The 13,022-nt window shown below is 43.1% G+C and overlaps 1 protein-coding gene across 7 annotated transcripts in view; it reads left to right on the top strand.

Moving 5' to 3' along the window:
* Positions 1–13,022, top strand: part of RREB1 (ras responsive element binding protein 1) — a 183,528-nt gene that overhangs the window by 116,723 nt on the left and 53,783 nt on the right. For all 7 annotated transcript variants that reach the window (XM_058733096.1, XM_058733099.1, XM_058733100.1 and 4 more), the window contains 2 exons: positions 4,094–4,183; positions 5,564–5,727. In XM_058733096.1, coding sequence (XP_058589079.1) covers positions 4,094–4,183; positions 5,564–5,727 — 254 coding nt within the window. The remainder of the gene's footprint in view (positions 1–4,093; positions 4,184–5,563; positions 5,728–13,022) is intronic.

The following is a 13,022-nucleotide window of genomic DNA, read 5'->3' as shown; positions in this document are numbered from 1 at the left end:
AGCAGGGTTCAGTGATGTTTGGAGGGTTGGAGCATTGATACCTTTTTCTCTCTTTTTTCCCTTGTCTCTGCCTGCCTCTCTTCCCATGGGTACCTGAGAAAATACTCAGCCTGTATGACTGTGGCCTGAGTCGAGACGGAGCGCTAGCTCTGGGAAGAAAAGGTTTATTTCCACTCTCACGTGACTGTCCATCCATCCATCTATCCGTCCATCTCTCCATCCATCCACCCATTTCACAATATATACTTCCAGCCAGGTACTGCACCAGGTGGCAGGCATTTCAGGATGAACGAGATACGTACGGTCACCGTCTCCTCATCCTTCTATGTTCTGTCGGTAGAAAGTGGCATGGATAGGGACGAGCCCGGCATTTCCCCGACACAGGTAGAGTTGACCATAGTCCAGGCTCTGGTCCCTGCCCAGTGGTTCAGAGACAGGAGGTAGAACCCTAGAGTGTGACCCACAGCACCTCCATCCCTGCATGGTAAATGGAGGTGACTCTGCAGGTGTGGGCAAGCAAATGGGACAGGTGTACCTGAACCATTTCCATCTACCTTCTGTGTCCTCCAGGGTTCCTCAGGGCATAGGCTCAGTGTTCGCAGGGGAGGTAACATCTGGCCCAGAGGTAACGTGGAAAGACAGCGCATTAAAAACAGCAGAGCGCAGTTGGGGAGAGAGTGGGCATCACCCTTACCTGTGAGCGGGTAGGGAAGGCCGAGAGCGGGAGCCTGGGGAGAAGGCCCATCAGCACTAGCACCGAGTTCCAGGACAGATTAGCCACAGCCGGACGCCGACATGGGTGCCAGATTGTTTCATTATGGAATGGTTAGTTATCACATTAGCTGCTAATTTTATCTGTCAGCTCAGGAAGTCTGCTTCTTCCACCAGCACAGCCGCAGTAACTGGATTCACAGCAGGGCTGTTCTCTTTGCTGTTGGGTTTGTTTGTGAAAATTAAATCTGAGTCCAGAGGTTTCCTTCTCCCCGACCACTGTGGATTCTGTAGACCTGTGTGAGGGTCTGCGGAGTGCAGCTGCCAGCCTCACAGAAGGTTTGGTGCCGGAGGCTCCAAGGACCTACTCAGTGTGTCCAGTATCTACCTCCAGGTGTGCGCAGTATGGTTTTTTCAAGAAACGTGCTGCCTCAGGAGGCTACCCACACGGACGCCTGGCTTTTTGACATTTACTGACTTTTTCTTTTTTTAGAGAGGGAAAGAGCACCTGATGGGGAGAGGGGCACAAGGAGGGAGGGAGAAAAAGAGAGAGAGAGAGAGAGAGAGAGAGAGAGAGAGAGAGAATTCTAAGCAGGCTCTACACTCAGTGCAGAGCCCGACACAGGGCTCAATCCTACAACCCTGGGATCATGACCTGAGCCAAAATCAAGAGTCAGACGTTCAACTGACCGAGCCACCGGGCACCCCATTTATTGACATCTTATTGATGAATCTTTCTTTAAAAAAAATTTTATTGGGGCGCCTGGGTGGCGCAGTCGGTTAAGCGTCCGACTTCAGCCAGGTCACGATCTCGCGGTCCGTGAGTTCGAGCCCCGCGTCAGGCTCTGGGCTGATGGCTCGGAGCCTGGAGCCTGTTTCCGATTCTGTGTCTCCCTCTCTCTCTGCCCCTCCCCCGTTCATGCTCTGTCTCTCTCTGTCCCAAAAATAAATAAAAAAAAAAAAAGTTGAAAAAAAAAAATTAAAAAAAAAAAAATTTATTAATATATATTGTTCTATAATAAAAATACCCCAGGGACTAAGTTTGGGTCCGGCTATGAGACAGCCCTCATTATTATAGCGATTGCTTTCATTTTGTTGTGAATGCTTTCGTTTTTGATGTTTCTCTTTGGTGGTTCTTGGCCAGCTCCATTGTGGCTGGAGTCGGATGGGCCGAGAAGGAGTGACACCCCTCCCTGCTCCGTACACATCATGCCCCTGGGAGGATGGTGGTGAGGCTGGCAGGTTTTTTTGTAACTGTCTCTGGGTTATCAGCTTCCTTAGGCTTCCTATCTGGTTTTTGTTTTTTTGTTGTTTTTTTTTTTTTTTTTAAATTTGAGAGTGAGGGGCGCCTGGGTGGCTCAGTCAGTTGAGCGTCCGACTCTTGATCCCGGCTCAGGGCATGATCTCACAGTTCATGAGTTCGAGCCCCACATCTGACTGCTGCCAGCACAGAGCCTGTTTTGGATCTTCTGTCTCCCTCTCTTTCTGCCCTTCCCCTGCTTTTTAAAAAAATTTGAGGGTGAAAAATATGTAGTGTACCTTTTCTCAGACCCAGTGCCACAAATGAGAAAAGTGTTTGTATTGCTTAAAAATGAGGCCTGTTAGTCTTTGAAGAGGACACAGAAGTACCGTGGGCATATACATCCTGGACATCCTCATGCATTCGCTCCACCCCATCTGGTTTATGGTGCCATTTGTTTTTAGAGTCTTCAGAGTGATTTTTATTTTCATCGTCTCTCATGAGCCAACCACAAGGGTGTTTCCTTTCTGTGCCTTGGGGTTAATCCTTTTTTTGATCAGACTTGTGTAGCATAGTCATGCCCTAAACTGGGCATGGGCTGGGAGAGCAGCCGGCCTGAGTTTTAATCCTGGGTCTCCTACTTCATGGTTTCCTCATTTGAGACAGGTTACTTACCTCTCTGTACCTCAGTTTCCTCATCCAGAAAATGGGATCTGTAACCGTGGTTGTGACATTTCTATATGTAGCATTTAGCGCATAGTAAGTGTTCAAGGATGGGCATTATTTGCAAAGAACAGAAACTCATTCAGATGAGTACAAGTAAAAACAGGTCTGTTGAAAGAAGTCTGAGGGTCCAGCCTGGCAGATGGTGCCGCCCCCTATCTCAGGCTACCTGGTCTCCCACTTCCGTGAGCACCCACGTCCTCCCCAGCTGCATTGTCATGGCTTGGGCTCGCCCCAGTGCTCAGCTCAGCCCCAGGACTACATGAACTTTGAATTCAGGTGTTCCTGATCACTTGTGGTAGTAACTTAGTCACCCCCAAACCTGGGTGCATATGAACAATGACTGGGGAACTTGAGAAATGAGCAGATTTCTGGGGTACACCCCCCCCCATTCTGAATCAGCATGCCAGGAGTCTAGTCTAGAACTATGTCGTTCAGAAATCTGCGCAGGTGATTCTGCTGATCAGTGGGAAACCCACTGATCTCAGTCTCTAAGCATCCTCATTTCAGATTCCTGGGCGAGATATCCATGCCTTGATCCTGTTGGTTTTGGGAGATGAGGGCAGAGACCGGGGACCATGTGGGTGAGGGGGCACGTCCAGGGCAGCTCTCCATGAATTATTTGGAGAAAGGAACCATACCACATGGCTAGTGAGGGAGCTCGTCCTTTTCCTTAGAAAGGTAAAAATCTATTGCTTGAAGGCAGCCTGTCCTGGGTGTGTAGAGGGAACATAAAATGAGCCACCTTGCCAAGTAGTGATCTGGTTCTTTTGTCACCCTCTGTGGAAGGCGTCAGCCCGGGTGTGCTCCCCCATCACAGTTTGGAAAAGGACAGCATTCTTACTGATTATCGATGAGCGGTGTCAAGCAGGTGCAAGCAGCAAGTAAGAGGGGCGTGTCGATGCCTGTGGGGCACACAGCTGGGCACGGAAGCCTTGTCATGTTGGGAGGAGAACTTCACTGCCTCTCCTGTGTGCTCAGGAGTAGTGACTGGAGCCACATAGGTGGGGCTTGGGGAGAGAGCTATTCCGTTTCTACCTCTGCTGTGACTTGATCCTTGTTTTTTTTGTTGGCACTGATGATTAATTAAATGGTGTTTAATAAGAACACTGATATTTATGGAGCACTTAGCCTGTACCAGGCACTATTCCAGTGCTTAACATGTGCTCATTGATTTAATCCTCATCACAGCACGGTCTGGGAGATGCCGTTATTTTCTCCCACTTTACACATGAGGAAACTGAGGGCAGACAAGGACTGTGACTTACCCAAGCTCATACCTGGACAGGCTCTGGAGACCATGCTCTCTGTGATTTATTGTTATGGCTCTTTGAGACACAGATGCTTACGACAGGAACAAGAGGCACTGGCTTACTGTGTGAGTTGAACTTGATTTTCCCTTGTATTATGTCTTTGCAGGAAACGAAAGAGGAGAAGTCTTCCTATAACTGTCCCCTGTGTGAAAAGATTTGCACTACACAGCATCAGCTAACTATGCACATCCGTCAGGTTTGCTGCCGATTTCATACTTGTATTAGAAATCTTTCTTCATTAAGAGAGGGCAGTTTGATCTTAGCAGATGCATTGTGGCTGAGCTTAATTCAGATTTAATATTTTAATAATCTCAAGGGGTGGTTATGAAATAAGTTTTTGCAGGTCCGTGTTACCGTGACAGAATCCCTGGTCAACACAGAATACCTTTTCAGAAGTTAGCAAACATCTAGCTAAAATGACCACATCGAACAGAAGACTTTTCATCATATGACTCATCAGTTTGAACCAAACCTCCTCACAGCACAGTGAGATTGTAGAGATAGATCCCAAGCCTTCATACTGCTATAAACTTACATCATGCGGCAGGAAATTTATTCATTTGGCATTTCTTTTGGCTTCTATATTATGACCTTTATCCTTCTCCCTTGCCTGGTGTGGCAAATTGATGACAGACTATGGATGAATCGAGAACAAAGAAGGATTAATCATATATACATACATGTGTGTATGTATATATATATACATATACATATATATATGTATGTATATATATATGTATATGTATATATATATGTATATTTTTTTGTTTGGAAATATATATATATTTTTGGAGTGGGAATGGATAATTTTTTTTTCATTTTATTTATTTTTTCATCATGACACAGGCACTCGGTAAGCCCCATCATCTCTTTCCCCCATCTGTCACCCACCTCCTCTCTGGTAACCCATCAGTTCTCTAAAGTTAAAAGTCTGTTTCTTGGTTTGTCTATCTCTCTCTCTCTCTCTTTTTCCCTTGCTCGTTTTTTTTTTTTCTTCTGCATATGAGTGAGAAGGATTGACAATATTAAAATCATAACATGGCACTGAGGAATAATACCATTAAGTAACTTGGGTTTGGAGAGAAATGTTCCTTCTTAATGTATTTCAGAGGCTAGAACTCTAAACTGTGCAGTTTTCAGTTCTCTTTCCCTGACAGCAAGACTGAGTCAGCAAACTTGAAGAATGGATGTTGCCTTAATGCAAAGACCGTATTTCACGTTAGCTTCATAGTTGAGAGTCCTTCTGCTCATGTTAATGTATGTGGTCAGTCCATCTATGTGTGTCCCCAAGAAAGGCCTGCAGAGACCCCACCCCTCTCTGGGCCTTGCAGAAGTGTTTTCCAAAACTGGAACACGAAAGTGGAAGAAGATCACACAGGATAGTTATTTGCCTGTGTTCCTGGTAGATGTTGACATTTGGGAAGATATTTAAAATGAAACAAACAAAAAAAAATATCAGAGAAGCTTTGCTGTTTTTTTTTTTCTTTTTTTATATAAAGCTCTTAATTTGCATTTCATAATTGTCAAGCTTTGACCCACCTTCTCAAGTGACCAATGTGATGATTGCTTTCCCCAGCACAACACGGACACTGGAGGGGCAGACCATTCGTGCAGCATCTGCGGGAAGTCACTGAGTTCGGCCAGCTCCCTGGACCGCCACATGCTGGTGCACTCTGGCGAGAGGCCTTACAAGTGCACTGTGTGTGGCCAGTCTTTTACCACCAATGGGAACATGCACAGGTGGGTGAGGGCGGCCTTTGCCTCTGGAAGTTGACAGAAAGTCAAGTGGCCTTTGAGCCACCAGGGGACTTGCCTCCAAACTCTCAGGATCTGTGCACTGCATGGAGAAGTCGGAGAGATGTGCTCATTCTCTCCAGTGTATGGGACGTGTCTGGCCATGGGAAACAGAAGTACCTGGGCGAGGTCTTTGGCCTTTGGGGATCCTCAGGATGAAACACAGAGTCCTTCCCCCTCTGCCAATTGGAGTTTCTTTGTTTGGGTGCCAGAGGTGGGCAGCTTATCAGATACTGAGGAGCCCTCAAGGAATAGCACGGTAACCCTTGCCTCTTAAAAATCTATTTGCATATGTCTCCCAGATTCCCTGCAGCTCTTTTCCTTGCGAAAAATTTCTGGGGCTTTTGAATAAATAGTGAGATGGCCTGGTCTTAGAACTTCAGGATAAGATGGGATAAAATGAAGAAAAAGAAGATCTGATAAATGTCAGGAATTTATTTCCTGAGGGAGAAAAGCAGCTCACTCAGAAGTGGGAGAGAGCCCCGTGGTGAGCATATTAAAATTGTGTGGGACAAAACCAATAGAAAATAAACTTTATAGAATGATTACATATGGTTTGAGGGGTTAGAACAAAAAGACTTTTTTTTAATGCTCATTTTTTTAAAAAATGTTCATTTATTTTGAGAGAGAGTGTGAGCAGGAGAGAAGGGGAGAAAGAGAGAGAATCTCAAGCAGGCTCCACCCTGTCAGCACAGAGCCTGATGCTGGGCTCGAACTCCCAAACTGTGAGACCATGACCTGAGATGAAATCAAGACTCCGACACTTAACTGATGAGCCGGCCACCCAGGCGCCCCTTAAATGCTCCTGTTTTACACAAACATTTTAGGAACATCAAGACTCTAGGGAAAGTTTTTAAAGGGACTCAAAAAAATATCACCTTCTCAGAGAAACCAGACTATTCTTACTTTTCTATATTTCCTTTCCAGGCATCACGCTGCTCTGCTTTTTAAAAATTGACTAGCCACCCCTCCCCTCCCCGCCATTATTTTTTTTAACACGTTTTTTCCCAAAGAACACTTTACAGCATTACTGTGAAATTGATACTTAATTATATACCAATACTAAAAGGAAATGGGCCAGTTTATTCTACCTAAAACCGTATTATGAACCACTGATGGTGTACTTGGGACATACTGGTAATAGTAATAGATCTCTGGCTTTTGGAATTAGGCACTCGGTGTCAAATCTTCACTCTGCCACTTGTAAGTTTTCCATTCTTGAGCAAGTTTCTTAACCTTTGTACCTCGTTTTCGTCCTCACTGAAACGAGCCTTTTAATAGTATCCACCATCTCACTGGAGTGGGGTGAGGGTGAGGAGATCATGAATTTTGCACACAGTCAAGGCACATGGCAAGCACTCCGTGAATGTTATCTGTCATTACTGTTTGCATTTCTAAGTAATGCTGCAGGAATCCAAAGCCTGTGGATTTCTCAGTCTGGACTGGAAGGAAGATGTATAGTGTGACTTTACAAAAGGTATCAATATTTTAAAGGATTTTTACAAAGTATTTTACTTTTTTTCTTTCCATGTAAATTTCAGTCCTCTTTGCCCCTCATCTCCTTCTGGGAGTGTTTTTGGGCAGGAAGAAGGAGGTCAATAAATACCATCACCATTTTTTAGTATTCTTTTTTACATTTTGGCTTTTTGCTTTTTTACCACCGTGATCAGCCCATCAGGATCAGTTTACCTTCTTTTGCCGTTTTGTTTTGCCTGGTCCTTCTATCCTCTCCCCCCCCCCCCCCCCCAAAAAGAAGTCCTTTGTCCCTTACATATTTGCCCTCTCAAAATCTGTTCCTGGGTATTGCCTATTTCCTTCTTGGGTGGTTTCCCTGCTTCCTCTTCCTGAGACCCATGCCCAGTGGAACCTCCCATGGAGAGGGCAGTGGGGCACATTAGTGACAATTACTGTCCTTGAGGCTGCGCTGGCCCTTAGCGCTCACTGTTGATGATTCTCCACGAGACCTCTCTGGTCTTGGGCCCAGTCACTTCTGACTGGGAAAATTTCCATTTGGGGACAGCATCTGTGATTGAATACGGCACATGTCAAGCACATCTGTAAATAGTTACTGCCTTCTACAGTGATGTATCAGACAATGCATCTTATAAATAACCATAGTTAAAGCTACAGTTACTGTGTGCATCAGGCACTGGGCTCGACACTTTGCTTTTTTTTTTTTTCATCTTTAGGAGATATAATTCATATGCCATATATTTCACCCATTTAAAGCGTACAATTTAGTGTGTTTCAGTATATACACAGAGTTCTGCAGCTATCACTACAATCAATATTCGGCCATTTTCATCATCCCGTAAAAGAAACCCCATACCCATCAGTAGTCCCTTCTCATTACTCCCCACCCTCCAGCCCTAGGAAGACACTAATCTACTTTTTGTCTCTGGATTTGTGTACTCTAACATGTGGCCTTTTGTGACTTGCTTCTTTGCTTACCATTATGTTTTTAAGATTTATCTATGTTATAGCACATATCCGTGCTTCATCCTTTTTTGTTGTTGAATAATAGTCCATTGTATGGATCTACCATATTTTATTTTATTTATCTCTTCATCGATTGGTGGACATCTGAGTCATTTCCATTCTTTGGCTATTATGTATGATGCTCCTGTGAACATTCTCATCCAGTCTTTTTGTGTGAACATAGGTTTTCATTTCTCTTGGGCAGATACTTCAGAGTGAAGTGGCTGGGTCATGTGGTAACTCTATGTTTAACATTTTGAAGACCTGCCAAACTGTTTTCCAAAGTGTCTGCATCGTCTTACATTCCCACCAGCAGAGTGTGAGGGTTGCAGCTTTTCCACATCCTTGCCAACACCTGTTACCGCCTGTCTTTTTCATGAAAGCCATCCTCTTAGGTGTGAAGTGGAATCCCATGAGTTTTATAATTGTAGTTCTTATATTAAGTCTGTGATCTGTTTTGAGTTAATATTTGAGTATAGTGTAAAGAAGGGGTCCAACTTTAGTCTTTGGCACTTCGTTGAAAAGGCTTTTCTTTCCCCCATTCAATGGTCTGGCCACTCTTGTCAAAATTCAGTTGACCATCAGTGGAAGGATTTTTTTCGCTACTCAGTTCTGTTTCATTGATCTATATGTCTTCATGTCTACCCCAAGGCCTAACACTGTATTGATTACCGCAACTTTCTGGGAGATGTGAATCCTCCAACTTAGGTCTTTTTTACGATTGTTTTGGCTACTATGGGTTGCTTGGATTTCTGTATGAATTTTAAGAACAGCTTGTCAATTTCCACACAAAAGGCAGCTGGCATAGGGTTTATAAAGTACGTAGATCAATTTGGAGGTATTATCCTCTTACCAGTGTTAAAACTTTGAGATACTTCTATTTATGTCTATTACATGTTAATAGATTTCTGTCAACTGTGTTTTAAATAGTTTTCAAAGTGCAAGTTTTGTATTTATTTTGTTAATTAATTTCTAAGTGTCCTTTTTTTTACAGTATTGGAAGTAGAATTGTTTTGCTTTGTTTTTTAACATTTATTTTTGAGACAGCACACACGCGTGAGCGAGCGGGGGAGGGGCAGAGAGAGAGAGGGAGACACAGAATCCGAAGCAGGCTCCAGGAGCCCAACGCAGGGCTTGAACTCACGAACCGTGAGATCATGATCTGAGCTGAAGTTGGACGCTTAACCGACTGAGCCGCCCAGGCGCCCCTAGAATTGTTTTGTTTTGTTTTTGTTTTAATCTTTATTTTTGAGAGAGAGGGAGGGGAGGGGCAGAGAGAGAGGGAGACGCAGAATACAAAGCAGGCTCCAGGCTCTGAGCTGTCAACACAAAGCCTGACATGGGCCTCGAACTGCGAACTGAGAGATCATGACCTGAGCTGAAGTCGGACACTTAACCGACTGAGCCACCCAGGTACCCCTAGAATTGTGTTTTTGATTGTTCATTGCTGGTGTATAGAAATACTCACATTTTGTACTGCTCTTGTTTCCTGCAACTTTGCTGATCTTGTTTATTCATTCTAATGGTTATTTGGTGAATTCCTTAGGATTTTCTGTATATGACATCATGTCACCTACAAATAGAGACAGTGTGCTTCTTCCTTCGAAACTAATCTGGATGCCTTATTTTTCTTGCCTGCTAGCCCTGGCTGGCCCCTCCAGCGCAGTGTTAAATAGAAGTGAAGAGAACGGACACCCTGGTGTTATTTCTGTTCTTAGGGAGAATGCATTCAGTCTTTCTCCATTAAGTATGGTGTTCATTATGGGTTTTTCATAAATGCCCTTTATCAGTTTGAGGAAGTTCTTTTCAGTCCCAGTCCACCTAGCACTTTCATCGTGAAAGGGGGTTGGATTTTGTCAAACGCCTTTTTTTTTTTTTTTTTTTGCATTTATTGAGATGGTCTGATTATTTTTTACCTTTCTTGTGTTCTGTTTTGTATGTTAAACCAGCCTCCTTCCTGGGATGAATCCCACTTGGTACGGTCATTTTCACATGTTGATGGACAGGGTTTGCTAGTATTTTATTACAAGACGTTTGCCTATATTCATAAGAGATATTGGTCTGTCGATTCCTATGAGTCCTTGTCTGGGCACTACTGCTAGTCTCGCAGAGTGAGTTGGGAAGTATTCTGTCTGCCTCTGTTTTTTGGAAGAGTTTGTTGGTGTTAATTCTTCTTAAGAGTTTGGTAGGACTCACCAATGAAGCCACCTGGGTTTTTCTTTCTGAGAAGTTTTTAAATTACTAATTCAGCCTCTTTACTTGTGATCGGTCTGTTTCACATTTCTGTTTCTTCTTGAGTCTATTTCCGTCGTTTGTGTCCGTTCCAGGAATTTGGCCATTTAATCTAAATTATCTTATTGGTTGGCCTACAGTTGTTCACTTTCCCTTTATAGGCCTTTCTGTCCTGAGTCGTAATGCCCCCTCTTTTCATTCCTGATACCAATCACTTGCGGCGTCTTTATTTTTTTTCCTTAGTCAGTCTAGCTAAACATTTGTCAGTTTTATTGAGATGTTCAAAGAAACAATTTTTGATTTTGTAGTTTTATTCTCTGTTGCTTTTCTGCTGTTTCATTAATTTCCCACTCTACATTATTTCCCTCTTTCTATGTGCTTTAGGGTAGCTAGCTCTTTTTCCAGCGTTTAAAAGTAGAAGGTGAGGATATTGATTTGAGAACGTCTTTTGTACCACAGGCATGTACAGCTATAAATCTCTTTTTAGGCATTCTTTAGTTATATCTTGCGTTTCCTTGTTCATTCATCTCAAAGTATTTTCTAATTTCCCTTGTGATTTCTTCTTTGGCCCGTTGGTTATTTCAGAATGTTCAGCGTCCGCATATTTGCGAATCCCCAAATTTCTTTCTGCTATTAATTTCTAATTTCATACCATTGTAGTTGGAGAACATCCTTTGTATGATTTCAATCCTTTGAAATTTCTGGAGGCTCATTTTATGGCCTAGCATATGGTCTGTCCTGGAGGATGGCCCGTGTCTCGAACCAGAATGTTCGTTCTGCTGTTGCTTGGTGTGTCCTCTGGAGGTGCCGGGAGGTCTAGCTGGTTTATATGTTGTTCACATTTTCTCTTTCCTTGTCGATTGCCAATTTTTTTTATGCACTCTACCTGTAAGGTTTGTGGAATTGCTATCCCATTTTGCATGAGGAAACTTGCTTGGGATCAGAGTAACAGCCAAGGTTGAGACTTGAATGTCGGCTGTGGGCTTAGTGGCCATGCTTGTAATGACTATGAGAAAGAATTGATAATAGTGTTTGTATCATTTTTTATATTAGAAAAAAGCACTCTTTCACCCACCCCCAAAGCAGCTCCATGCTCTCGTAGAGCATTACAGTTGACCCTTGAACAATGCAGGGGTTGGGGGTGCCAACCGCCAGTCAGTCAAAAATCACACAACTCTTCTGACTCTCCCAAAACTTAACTACTAATAACCTGCTGTTGACTGGAAGCCTCACTGAGCACATAAACATATATGTTGATTAACATGTATTTTGTATGTTGTATGTATTATATACTATATTTTTACAACAAAGTAAGCTACAGAAAAGAAAACATGATTAAGAAAATCATAAGGAGGGGCATCACCTGGGCAGCTCACTCAGTTGTTCATCTGACTCTTGATTTCAGCTCAGGTCATGATCCCAGGGTGGTGGGATCGAGCCCCACTTTGGGCTGTGCACTGAGCATGGAGCCTGCTTAAGATCTTCTCTCCCTCTTTGCCCCTCTCCTCTGCTCACACACACTCTCTCTCTCTCTCTCTCTCTAAAATAAAATAAATAAAAATACACTTTAAAAAATCATAAGGAAAATACATTTACAGTACTTCACTGTACCAAAAAAATCTATAGATAAGCAGACCTATATAGTTCACACCCCCATCGTTCAAAGGTCAACTGTATTTTTAACGTTAAACTATTTCAGCCAAGTTATTTCAGTCACTTTATTTAGTGAGCATGGGATAGCCTTTTATTGGATTTTATGACGGTTTTTTGTTTGGTATACATGGGTAGATTTAGAAATGATCCTCAATTTTTTATAGCTCAGCCCTTGATATTATCCTAAGATACAGTTCTTATTTGTAAACAGCATATATTGGACTTGTTTGTAAACTATTGTTTATAAATATTTTTTTTTTCAAGCAGGCCTTAGGGATGTTTGTGCTAATTTTGGATTTTGTACTGATTTTATTTATCGTGAGTCATCTTGATTGGGAGCGGAGGACTAATTGTTGTGGGCCAAGTTCTAGGCCTAAATCTGCAGGACGCCACAGGAATCTCTTAATTTGTGTACACTTTAACAGAATGGCATAGGAAGACCTCGTTGAGAACTTATGCTCAAATGCAGCAATGTTTGTGAAAGCATTTCGAAGGATAACAGTGCAGCATGGAAATGTCGTGGGTGGGGGATGTTTCTGAGTTTGTATTATTGGAGCTGAAAGCACACTTGTGATACTCTGTGAAGCGTGTGCCACTCCTAGCTGTGTGACCCTAGAGAAGTTGTTTGGCCTCTCTGTGTCTCGATTACTTCATCCATAGAAAGCCGTGATACCTGTACCAGTGTTATGGCTAAACTGTGGGGATTCACAAATTAATACATGCAGAGCACTTAGGATGTTTATCAGTGGTCACCAATGTTGCTCTCCTACTGCCACTGAAGGACAGACAGTATGCCAAGTAAGCATTCCTATAATACCAGAAAATAAATCAAGAGGTTGCTTTTATTTTTGTTTTCTTTTTGCTACACACTGAATCTG

Source organism: Neofelis nebulosa, chromosome 6 (genome assembly GCF_028018385.1).
Source record: "Neofelis nebulosa isolate mNeoNeb1 chromosome 6, mNeoNeb1.pri, whole genome shotgun sequence".
NCBI classification, from domain to species: Eukaryota; Metazoa; Chordata; class Mammalia; order Carnivora; family Felidae; genus Neofelis; species Neofelis nebulosa.
This window is presented reverse-complemented; position numbering and strand designations above follow the sequence as displayed.